A 12,757-nucleotide genomic window follows, 5' to 3' on the forward strand; every position below is an offset into this window, starting at 1 on the left:
CATACTACAAAATGTGAAGTAAATATTTAAAAATTAAATGTATATAAAACCTTTAAGAAGGACTATGGTAAAAGTCACTGAAAACTTAGAGGGGAAAAATTAGACAGTAATTTTACTCTACGAGTCTTACTGAATAATCTACTCAAAGCAATTTTTGAGAGTGACCAAATGGACTTCCATGTCAAAAATTCATAGTAGATAACTCCACAGAGTGAAAAAAATGCAAATTATCTTTTTAATGTATAAGAATCTCATTTAAAAAACATTTTTCAAAGAAGGAAAAATTGTACACCAAAATGTGAATATTGTAACATCCTAAACATTAAACGTAATATATAGAAAGATAGCAGCAATACTTTATATAATAGGAGAAAACTGCAGAAAAAATTGACATACTATAGCAACCTAACAACAACTGGGAACACATATTTGCACAGTACAAAGAACAGACGCCTAAAACGCTAAATGCAAAAATATCAACAGTAATAATAACTGAGGAATGGGACTGGAAAAAAATCTACGTACTCTTCAATTTACATGCATCTGTATTGTTCAAATTGATACAAACAATGTGGATCACTTTTTACATTAAAAAAAGCAGAAAATACAAAAATCTGAACTTATAGAGCAGAAAAATCAAAGCAGTAAAAATTCCTATTGATTACAGCAGTGAAGTGGCTGGTAAAAGGACCTCGCTCCTTGTCTTCTCTGAAGAAAGAATTCAGCAAAGAGACCAAGATTGTGAAGCAGATACAGCATTTATGAGAAGCAAAGTATATGCAGAAGAGCACATGGGCGAACTCGCAGAGCTAGCTGCACCCAATAGGGGTGACTTAGATCGCATATATGGGGCAGTCTTCCAGGTTTTCCCTAGCCAATCATCTTGCTTGTGCCCATATTTGGCCTGACTCAGGTTCCTTCCTGGTCAGCTCGAAGGTTTCTGGGAGGTTGGCAGGACATATTGTGGGCTGGTGTCTCTTCCCTCCTTTGGCCCCTCCCCTAGAGTTGTGTTATCCGGAATTCCTTAGGGGACAACTGAGGACCTTCTCTACACATGTATTGGGCTGAGAAATCCCCCTGACCACAAGAATGAGGAAACTGTGGTCTCAGGGCCCCAATGCTCCTTCTGCCATCTTATCTCAAAGTGACAGCAGAAGGCTGGCTGCAGCTGCTCAGCCTGGGGCCCATCTATCGCCTACCTCAAATCCCCTCTGAGAGGTGTGGACCCCAAGGAATCTTTTTTTTTTTTTTTTTTTTTTTGTGGTACGCGGGCCTCTCACTGTTGTGGCCTCTCCCGTTGCGGAGCACAGGCTCCGGATGCGCAGGCTCAGCAGCCATGGCTCACGGGCCCAGCCGCTCCGCGGCATATGGGATCCTCCCAGACCGGGGCACGAACCCGTATCCCCTGCATCGGCAGGCGGACTCTCAACCACTGCGCCACCAGGGAGGCCCCCCAAGGAATCTTTATTGGGAGGATGAAGGGGGAAGGTCCTTCTGTAGCTTCTTCAGGCTGCCATTAGGCTCATGGACCCTACCTAACTGGTGCCGTGGAACTCTCACCCTGCCTTGTCAAGGCCTTGTCAAGGGACCCCAGAAAGGCTTCTGCTGTTATCCCAGCAGTATCTGTTTCAGGGAGTGGCTAGCATCCCTGCATCACCATCATCTTGACATGGAACTGCTGCAAGCTGGAAGAAACAAACTTAACAAGCAGATTTAAAAGGCATGGGCCAAAGATCAGGAAAAGGATTATTGCAACTAGAGGCCCAAACAGGGGTAAGAACAAGGTTACACTTGGTAACACTCCTCTGATTGCAGTCCAGATAGAGTCAGTGCTTGGGTATCCCTGTTCGAAGGAATGAAGCCATCTGGCATGGTAAGATGTCCTCTTCTACTAGCCCAGTGGTGTTGATGTGGGTACAACATGTCTTATTAATAACTGCAAATACCCCTCTCTGTTCAGCCAGAAGAAAGTCCAAGGTCAGTCTGTTATCCATTACTACATCAGCTGAGGAACTAACAGACAACGAAAGTTTGGAAACTGCATTCCCTGTGGACCTACTCAGCGCTAACAAGGTTATCCAGAAGTCTGCGGAGCACTGCTTCATGGCAAGCAAAGCCTTCCCAAGGGGACGCCAACCCAACAGCAGCTCCAATCCCTGCCAAAATGAGGCCAATTGCCCTTTTGCGCCAGGGGTGGGTGATATTATGGATGGTAATACCTAGGTTCCTTTGATTACTCAGTTGGCCTAACGTACACTGTCCCGTAAACAGAGCACTGTCTACACAAGGAAAGGCTACAGCTAATCCCGGGAAAGGGAAAGAGGGATTGGGGTTGTTCTGATGAGGCAATGGGTCTATGTCTAGACCACAAAGGAACAGATATCCAGAAGGGGCACATGCCTGACGCACTGTTGTAGAATTAAACCAATTCTCTAGAGAGCCTGCCCAAGAGGGGATCCCGTTACAGCTTGAGGAGGGAGGCCCACCATTATATGAGGGTGCAGGAGGGGTGGGGACCCTTCCATAGGGGGGACCTACATTACACTCCAGACAATTGGTGTTTTTCCTGCCCAGTAAGTACATATCCCATCTGGGCTTTGTCCTTGTTTTTTAGTCTTTGATTGTATTTATGGTGAGGGCACCAATGGGTGAGATTTCCACCTGTATCTTTGTCAGGGCGGGTGAGAACAATTAAATTGTGGAGTAACAGAAGCATTGATCAGATTCTGAAGGTTCCCCAGAGTGTTACTGCAAGTTTTCACGCTGGTTGCATAGGGGCAGCGGCAGCAAGACAAGCTAGTCTTATTGCAATTTAAAATAAGTGTGTGAGGGAGATCAGCTCGGTGCTTTGTGACCGCCTGGAGGGGTGGGATGGGGAGGGTTGTAGGGAGGGAGATGCATGAGGGAAGGGATGTGGGAACAGATGTATATGTATGACTGATTCACTTTGTTATAAAGCAGAAACTAATTTAAAAAAATAAAATAAAATAAAATAAAATAAGTGTGTGGTTCTCATCAGATCTATTGATGCGAGGGGTTAAGGTCTAAGCGTGGAAGCTGTGCTAGGGACGGAATATGAACTTTAAGAGTAGGGTTAGAAGGACCCTCAGTAAGGTAAGGTCGTCACTGCTAGGTATAAAGATTAGCTTGTTTTTAACCCATAGGCATCGCTCTGAGGATAGGGATGACAGATCCAGCACTGGGGTAGATTTTATCCCTGAGCTATAATTCTTGAGAGATTTACTACTGTGTTGGATTCCCGTTCCCCTGACGTGGATCCCCAAAAGAGGGAGAGAAAAGTTAGGGTGATTGATAACTTCATAATGGCATCAATCAGGGTTTTAATTTCGGAAGCAAACAGATAGCAAGTAGCAAAGAAACATCAAAAGAAATCATATAGTAAACGAAAGCCCAATAGCAATTATGGAGTCCCAGCCTACCATCACTTATCTTGTTTCTGTCACCCAGAGAGTCCCAAAGGAATCAATGTCAAAGCGAGAGTTTACTTATCAATGCGGTTGTCATTGGCTCAGGGATCACCTTCTAGAAGGGGTATTTGAGGGTTTGGGGTAGGTTCACAGGAATAGCTGGGATATATGTCTTCGGGTTCCTGTAACATATCAGTGGAGGCAGGTTTAATCCTGGACAGACGGACCCAACTCGTGACTCCCTGGAGCTTAACTGCTGTAGGGGTGCTCAGCGGGACTTGTTAAGGACCCTTCCACTTTGGGAGTAGCTGGGCGCCAGGGGACTCATTCTTTCAGGTCTTTAAAAGCACCCAGTCCCCAGATTTACAATGGAGCGACTGGGGCTGTTATCTGGGAGAGCTGGGTTCTGTTTCCATGTTCTTTTATGGCCGTTTGGACCTGGCCCAGTTTATAATGTATTTAAGATGGGCTTGGTTTCTGGGTCAGTTAGCATGTCCAGGGTGAGGAGTGGCCTTCCATGTGTCATTTCAAAGGGACTCAACTTAATAGCTGTTTTAGGGGCCCCCCTGACCCTTAGGAGAGCTATTGGCAGCAGGCGGTACCACGGTTCTGATGTTTCCTGACACAGTTTGCCCAGGGTTTTCTTTAGGGTATGACTGGCCTGCTCTGCCTTCCCTGAGGATGGAGGTCTCCAGGACAAATGCAAGTGGTATCTGATTCCTAAGGCCTGTGAGAGCTGCTGGGTAACCGTGGCTTTGAAAGAGGGTCCCCTGTCACTCTGGAGGTGGCGGGGTAACCTGAACCCAGGAGTGATTTCTTTTATTGATAGAAGTGTTCTAGCCACCTTGGTTGCCTTTTCCGTCCTACTGGGGAAGGCCTCTGCCCATCCAGTGAAAGTGTCTTTAAATACTAATAAGTATTTGAAACCTTGGAAAGAGGGCACCTGACTGAAACCCATTTGCCAGTCCTCTCTTGGGTAAGTCCCACGTCACTGGGCTGGGCTAACAAGAGGGGTTGGGGGTGCGGCTTGAGGCTGCCTCCGGATTATGTGTGGTGCAGAGGGCGCAGGCTCAAGCAACCCTTCTGATTGTCTCTGGGAGCCCTTTCCTGTAAAAAGCTGGAAAACCACAGCAGACATGGCATCCCTCCCCAGATGGAGGAATCATGTGGCCCTTTAATAATTTTCCATTGGTCAGAAAGAGGTATGAGCAATTTTTGATCTATGTGCCACCAGCCATCTATTCCCTTAGTTCCCCCTTGGTCTCGTGACCAGGTCTCTTCGGAAGTTGAGTATCTGGGTACAATGTTAGAAGGGGCAAGGGATGGGATCAATGCCATTTCTGTTGTGGGTATCAGGGCTGCTTTCTTTGCTTCCCGATCTGCCCTGTTGTTCCCTTGGGTAATTTGAGAAGTTCCCTTTTCATGTCCGCGGCAGTAAATGACTGCTACTTGTCTTGGTTTTTGAACCACTTCTATGAGATGTAGGCTCTCAATCCCATATTTTATAGGGGAATTTTCGGCATTCAAAAGTCCTCTTTTGGGCTTCCCTGGTGGCGCAGTGGTTGGGAGTCTGCCTGCCGATGCAGGGGACACGGGTTCGTGCCCCGGTCCGGGAAGATCCCACATGCCGCGGAGCGGCTGGGCCCATGAGCCATGGCCGCTGAGCCTGCGCATCCAGAGCCTGTGCTCCGCAACGGGAGAGGCCACAGCAGTGAGAGGCCCGCGTACCAAAAAAAAAAAAAAAAAAAAGTCCTCTTTCCTTCCAGATAGCTATGTGGGCATGTAGAACAGGGAAGGCATATTTTGAGTCTGTGTATAAATTTACAGTTTTTCCTTCCCCTAGGGTTAAGGCTCGGGTTAGAGCTATCAGTTCAGCCTTCTGGGCTGAAGTGTTGGGTGGCAAAGGTTTCACTTCTGTGACACTATGAGCGCTCATGATAGCATACCCTGCCCTCCTGACCCCGTCCTTAATAAAGCTACTGCTGTCAGTAAGCCATTCTTCCTCAGGGTTTTCTATGGCTTGATCTGTTAGATTAAACCTACAGGCACAGACCTGGTCAAGGGTTTCGAGGCAGGAATACATTAGTTCTGGGCTGTCAGCGGGCATCCGTGCAGCTGGGTTGAGGGTGCAGCAAGTTTTAAGGGTTACCTCTGGGGAGTCGAGGAACAAAGCCTGGTACTTAGGCAGCCTCCAGTTAGCCAATGGTGGCCTTTGAGCTCCAGGATCCCTTGTACTTGATGGGAGGTCTGGACTTCCAGTGGCTCTCCAAAGGTAAGCTTGTTAGCTTCTTCCTATAAAGCAGAGGCAGCTACTACCCAAAGGCAGCCAGGCCAACTTCTAGTTGTTGAAAAAATAGCCTATAAGCTGAGGAACTTCTCCAACTTCTGTATTAGGACCCCCAGGGCTGAACCCTGCTTTTCAGCCACATACAAGATGAATGGCTTTTTTCAACTGGGAAGACCCAGAGCAGGAGCTTTCGTGAGGGCCTGTTTGATACTATTAAAAGTTTTTTCCTGTTCCCCAGTCCAAAGTAATGGTTCTGTATCTGGGCCTTTAGTAGTTTCACACAGGGGCTGAGCCATTAACCCAAATCCTGGGATCCCGATTCTGTAAAATCCTGCCATGCCTAAAAAGGTACAGAGATGTTTTTTTTTTGTCTCTGGAGCACTTAGGCCTAATATAGCTTGTTTTCTGTCTGGAGATAGTTGTCTACTTCCAAGGTTTATAATGTATCCCAGGTATTTAACTTGTTGCTTTGAGATTTGTGCCTTTTTTCTGGGGACCTTGTAACCCCGGGTCCCAGGGAAATTAAGAATTTCAGTGGTGTTCTGATCTGAGGCCTCCATGGAGGGGCTACATGTTAATATATCAAATCTACATACTATAGAATAGCCCCTTCTTTTAGGTGCATTTCCCTTAGTTCCTTTCCTAGGGCCTGGGTGAACAAGTGTGGGCTGTCCCGAAGCCCCTGAGGCAGTACTGTCCGGGTGTATTGCATCTGGCCCAAGTGGGAGTTAGTCCACTAGAAGGCAAACAGATATTGTGATGAGGGATGAACTAGGATGCAAAAGAAGGCATCCTTGAGGTTGAGCACAGTAAACCATTTAGCATCCTCAGGGACCTGGACTAATACGTTACAAGGATTGGCCAGGAGGGGGTGTGTACGAACCACAGCATCACTTACTGCTCTGAGGTCATGCACTATCCTATGTTCTCCATTTGGCTTAACAACGGGCAGAACAGGGGTGTTACATGGAGGCTGACAGGGCACCAAGAGGCCATGTTTTAAGAAGTTATCTATGAGGAGTTGTAACCCTTTTTTCCTTCCAATCTTATGGGGTACTGTCTCTTGGTAGGGTAAGTGGCTTCTGGCTTAAAGCTAATTTCTACAGGTTGGGTGTTTATGGCCCTCCCAGGGACTCCTCTGTCCCAAACTGGTTCATTGGTTGGAGAATATGGCTGGGAACAGGCCCTTGCTCTTCTTGTTGATCTGCCTTAGTCAGGGTCAAGATAAGGGGCTGCTTGGGGCCTCCTAACTGTAATATGGCCCCAAGGGAGCCCAGAAGGTCTCTCTCCAGTAGTGGCATAGGACACTTAGGGACAACCAAAAAGGCATGTGAGATCAAACACTGCTCAAATTGCCAAGTGAGAGCCCCAGTGAAGTAATGGGTGCAAGGCTTTCCGTCGACACCAGTCACTGTGCAGCTTTTAGAGGAAGGGTCCAGTGTGAGAAATCAGGCCAGAGTATGTGGCTCTGATATCAATTTAAAAATTGATCTTCTTATCTGCCACATCAAGAATGACCCACGGCTCCTTGATGGAGAGAGACATCTCATGGGGGAGAGCTGCCAGAATCCCAGGGCCACCTCAGTTGCCCAGCACGGCCATCTCAGGAGTGGGGGCCCCTCTTCCCTGTCGGGACCAAAGGCAGTCCCATCTCCAATGACCAGTCTGCTTGCAGACTGGGCATGGCCTGGGGGTCTCCTCTGGCATTCACGGGTCCAGGGACCGGTTGACTTGCATCTGAAGCATTCGCCCTTGTTGGTCTTACCTCCAGACTGATGGCTGAACCTTCTTGGCCCCTTTGGGTTGCCCTGAAGTTGCAAGGTAACTTCAACTTCAACAGTGTGTCTGACAGCAAGGGCTACCAGTTTAACTTGCTTGAGCCTTGGCCTGCCTCAACTCATGCCGAGTTCTTTCCTCCTCCTCAGTTTGATCTCGATTATTAAATACCCCAAAGGCTACGTCTAGGAGTTTGGGCATAGGGGTTTGTGGGCCTAATTGTAACTTTTAGAGTTTTCACCTAATATCAGGGGCAGACTGTCTGATAAAATGTTGTCCTAGCAGGGACTGACCCTCGGGAATGGAGGGGTCTATGTGAGTAAATTTTCTAAGACCCTCCACAAGCCGTCCCTGAAAGAAGGCTGGGTTTTCTTCTTTCTCTTGGGTCACTTCCATGACCTTTTCATAGTTGACTGCTTTTCTAATGCATTTTCTCATTCCTTCTAACAGGCATTGAACCATGTGGTTCCTGGCCCTCGTTCCCGCCAGGGACTTATAATCCCAAGGGGGATCCTGATTTGGGACTGCGTCCCCACCCATATCATAAATGTTGGGTTGGTCCCTGGAGAGCTGATCAGGGTGCCCCTGGGCTACTGTCCAAATCCTTTGCTTCTTTCTCCTCATGGGTACAGCAGGTAGACAGTACTATTTGGACATCTTCCCAGGTTAAATCAAAGGCCAGGGTTAGGGCCTGAAATCCTTCAATAAACCTACTAGGGTCTTCAGAAAATTGGCCCAGCCTTTGTTTGCACTGGGCTAAATCGGTTCGGAAGAAGGACATGTGTACTCTGATTGTGCCTTCGCCATTTGCCACTTGCCCAAGAGGGCATATTCTCCCTGATCCTCGGTGATAGGAAGTCCCACTACGGGTTACCCCCGTAGGACTAGTTTTTTCATCCTGGGGTACCAGTGTGTATAGAGGGGCATAGGGAGGCGGGGTTTGGGATTGGCCAGGGGGATCCCGAGAAGCAGGGGTGCTTGTAGGAGTAGGAGAGGCTCGGTTTCCTCCTGAGAGTTTGGGGGAGTTAAATGAGGACCGTCTAGAATGTCGAGAGAATTCTCTGATTCTCCAGGCCTCTGATTACCAGAGCCGCATAGAGCAGGATTCTGGGAAAGGGACATGAAGGCCTGGACATAGGGAAACTCAGTCCATTCTCCCAACCTACGGCAATACAGATGCAGTTGCAAGATGGTTTTATAATTTAGAGACCCATTTTGGGGCCATGTTTCTCCATCCCCCAACATATAAAGGCCAGGCAGTCTTATAGTAAAACTTAAGCTTTTTTTTTCTTAGCCCATCTGATTTTAAAAGCTTCCAGTTCTTTTTTTTTTTTTTTTTTTTGCGGTACATGGGCCTCTCACTGTTGTGGCCTCTCCCGGTACGGAGCACAGGCTCCGGACGTGCAGGCTCAGCGGCCATGGCTCACGGGCCCAGCCACTCCGCGGCATGTGGGATCTTCCCGGACTGGGGCATGAACCCGTGTCCCCTGCATCGGCAGGTGGACTCTCAACCACTGCGCCACCAGGGAAGCCCCAGCTTCCAGTTCTTAAGGACACATCCCTGAGGTGTTTCTTCTGGCTTAGAAGGGGATCCTCCCATGTTGAGCAACCTGCAACCAAGGACGAAGAGGCTCACCTAGGAATGGAATCCAGTGTCCTGGAAACATTTGCCAGAAGGCTTTAATTTGGAAGGGGTCCAGAGTGTCCCCTAGATCCCCATCAACCCTGAATCAGACGTCTCTGGTTGAACTTAGTTCCTTGCGCAGAGAAAAATGTTGCAGTTGCCAGGGATTCCTTGGGGAGGATATTTTGATTATATAGTCATTGTCCTATGATTATTTTTCTTACACTGGGGTGTATCCCCCGGGACCAGGAGTCTAAAAGATTCAGAACACGGCTGCATGGACTCAAACAGCCCAAAAGGCCGATGTGGAAGAGCACATGGGCAAACTCGCAAAGTGAGCTGCACCCAATAGGGGTGGCTTAGATCACTTACATGGGGGCAGTCTTCCAGGTTGTCTCTGGCCAATCATCTTGCTTTTGCCCGTATCTGGCCTGACTCAGGGTCCTTCTTGGGGCATCACACGCATCTCTTAGTCTAGATGGATTCCAGCACAAAGGCTTCTAGGAGGTTGGCAGGACATATTACGGGCTGGCACCTCCTTTGGCCCCTCCCCTAGAGCTGTGTCATCCCGAATTCCTTAGGGGATGACTGAGGACTTTCTCTGCACATGTGTCAGGCTGAGAAATCCCCTTGACCACAGAATGAGGAAATTGTGGTCTCAGGGCCCAACACTCCTCCTGGCATCTTATCTCAAAGTGTCAGCAGGAGACTGGCTGCAGCTGCTCAGCCTGGAGCCCATCTATCTCCTACCTCACTATTACAAAAGGATTCACTACTTTGCTAAGAGGTTTACTAAAGACTGTTATTTCCTCATAACAATTTCCTGAGGGGGAAAAGAAATCTATCATCATTTAACCATTAAATTAGATAGGTGAGAAGGGCTGATCTAATTTAAATGCACCATGCATATAGAAAACAAATAAGATCAGAGTTTAAGAAACACGTTAGCTCAATGAAGAGAAAAAATGTGAATACTGATAAACAAATGGCAGAATTAAATGAAAGGAAGAAAATGAAAATAAAAGGTAATACTTTGAAGTCTCAATTTACCCTCCATCTCGCTGCTCATTAAGAGGTAAATTTCTATTTGCCCAAGATCTGCAGAGAGCATTCTGACTCTGAATGGTTCCCTGCTACCACAACTCTTCTTGGAGGATTGAAAATGGGTACAAAATCTTTCCAGATTTGCTTTTAGAAAAACCACTGTCACATTCAATATCAAAATCTTTGGATGGTCTTGGATGTTAGCTTAAGGAGTCTGGCCTTTAGTCCACAGGAAAGGAACACCATGACCCAGGGATGTGCTTTCAGATGATAAATCTGAAAATCAGGGAGCCCTGAGAAACAAGGATGTCTGTTAGGAGAGACTATAACAGTCTGAGCTAAAAAGTAATAAAAACCTCAGTTAGAAGAATTAACATGAAAGATAGTGAGAAGAAATTATTTACATAAGATATCATAAGAGGACAATATAATCACGTCAGGAAAAAAAAAAAAGGAGAGGGTCAGGGGGAAATGCCATAGAGATTGAGAATACTATGGACTGAAAAGGATCAAACATTAGGAAAGTAAATAAGGATCTGACTGTGGATACTCTAACCTAAAATAAACAGCCTTCTTCAAGAGAAAGTTTTACCTTTAGGACAGAAAGAAAGTGAAGTATGATGTGTATTCACTTTGGAGAGATCCCTAGAGCAGGCAGAACATCCAGAGTATATTCATTACATTCTTGCTTTAATCTGAATACAGGACAGTCAAGCCAAGAGTGAACTCTACATTTAAATTCATCCTAAAGGACCCCAAGAGTTACCATAGGGTTTCCTTACCTAGGGTCAATCTTCTTTTTACCCCTTTCTGAAAAGAAAAACACTAATGATACTCTTTAAACCCTATTCTCCTCTATTTGTTTTCTGTTTATATTGGTAGGACAAACATTATTTCCATCTACTCTGACTTAAAAACACAGTTCATAACACAAAAGTTATAAGCTTTTCACTGAGAAAACAAATCAGGGAATAAGGCTCAGGGAAGCTTTATTAGCATACATATAAAATGCCTCCAAGCGGGGCTTCCCTGGTGGCGCAGTGGTTGAGAGTCCGCCTGCCAATGCAGGGGACACGGGTTCGTGCCCCGGTCCGGGAAGATCCCACATGCCGTGGAGCGGCTGGGCCTGTGAGCCATGGCCGCTGAGCCTGCGCGTCCGGAGCCTGTGCTCCGCAACGGGAGAGGCCACAACAGTGAGAGGCCCGCGTACCGGGAAAAAAAAAAAAAAAAGCCTCCAAGCAAAATAAATAGGAAGAAGAGCTAGTGACAGTTTCTTCATCAGTAAAATGAAAAATAATATGTAGCTTACTGAGCAGTTATAAGGATCAAACTAGATCACTTATATGAAGCACCTACGATAGTCCTTGGCACATGATATGGGCTCAAGAAGTATTTATTATTAAGATGACTTTTTAAATTCCTTAATACTCAAGTTAGTCATATAACTAGTGAACTAAACAGAATTCAGATAAAAGACTCATTTGTTTTTGTTGTTTGTCAATTATTAAGTGTATGTCCCCTTCAAGTAACAGTATGGAGTATAAAAATATTACAAGAATTAGTTTCTACCTTCCTCAGTCACTGATTATATAACATCACACTTGACTTGAACCAAAGCTAAGCAGAATTTGAAATATGTTAAATATACATTAGAAGGAAATAACTTTAAAAAATAAAATACATTTTTTAAAAAGAAGAAAATAGTTCCTAAAATTTATCAACCATGAAATTCTCACCTTGTCTTCTGGACAAGAAATTGCTTCAGATCCTGAAGGATGTTTCCTGTTTTTCGTCCAACTTCTAAATACAAGTTTGGTCGATCAAAACCAGTACAGGTAATGTGAGGATCCGTCAGTTTTAAGCAACGTACAATGTCTTCTCGGATTGAAGAACTTGCAGTAGCAGTCACTGCAACAATTGGAACCTGAAATAAGTAAAAGTGATTTTTAACCAAGGGAAGAGCTCAATAATTCCCAACATCTACTGCCTCTTAGAAAGAGACTGGAAGACAATTACAGGAGGAACAGACGAACAGGGTTAAAAACGCAACTTTAAAATTATTCTCTTTCAAAGAAGAGAAGACCACTTCCTTCATATTTGTTTCTCAGCCTTTTGAGAAATCATTCAAATAAAACACTAAATTCGTAAGATTTCTAAATGCAATCTACCTTATTAAATTAAGTCCATTTATTAACTATCTACCTCTCCATTTATTATTTTTACATTTATAATAGTGCCGGTACAAATGAGGGGTATGTTATGACTTATTTTTCATTAATCTATCATTCACAAATTATAAACCCTTCATTCACTGAAAATCTACCTATACAAAGCCCAAGTCTTTTTTGTCTCCTATATTAAATATATTGGTCAATGGCTTTTCAGATCTATTGTAAAAGAAAAGCTCTCAGTGATCTGGATAACCTCTCACCAGTTAGAGTGGGTTAATCATGGCATACTATGTAAAAGAAAAAAGGAGAGAATGAAACATCTATTATTAACTGATTCCTTGAGCAACCGAGTCATGTTCTATTTTCAGTCTAGCGAAGACTTCTTGACTGCGTTAGCAGCCAAAGCAGGAGGCACAGCAGGTACCAG

General features: G+C 45.5%; 1 protein-coding gene across 2 annotated transcripts in view; it reads right to left on the reverse strand.

Annotated features, from left to right (window-relative positions):
• WRN (WRN RecQ like helicase) overlaps positions 1–12,757 on the reverse strand; it is a gene marked incomplete at its 5' end in the record, with an annotated part of 102,714 nt that overhangs the window by 45,300 nt on the left and 44,657 nt on the right. For both annotated transcript variants that reach the window (XM_079726533.1, XM_079726532.1), the window contains one exon: positions 11,896–12,083. In XM_079726533.1, coding sequence (XP_079582659.1) covers positions 11,896–12,083 — 188 coding nt within the window. The remainder of the gene's footprint in view (positions 1–11,895; positions 12,084–12,757) is intronic.

The sequence above is a fragment of the Hyperoodon ampullatus genome (genome assembly GCF_949752795.1).
Source record: "Hyperoodon ampullatus genome assembly, chromosome: 20".
In the NCBI taxonomy this organism is placed as follows: domain Eukaryota; kingdom Metazoa; phylum Chordata; class Mammalia; order Artiodactyla; family Ziphiidae; genus Hyperoodon; species Hyperoodon ampullatus.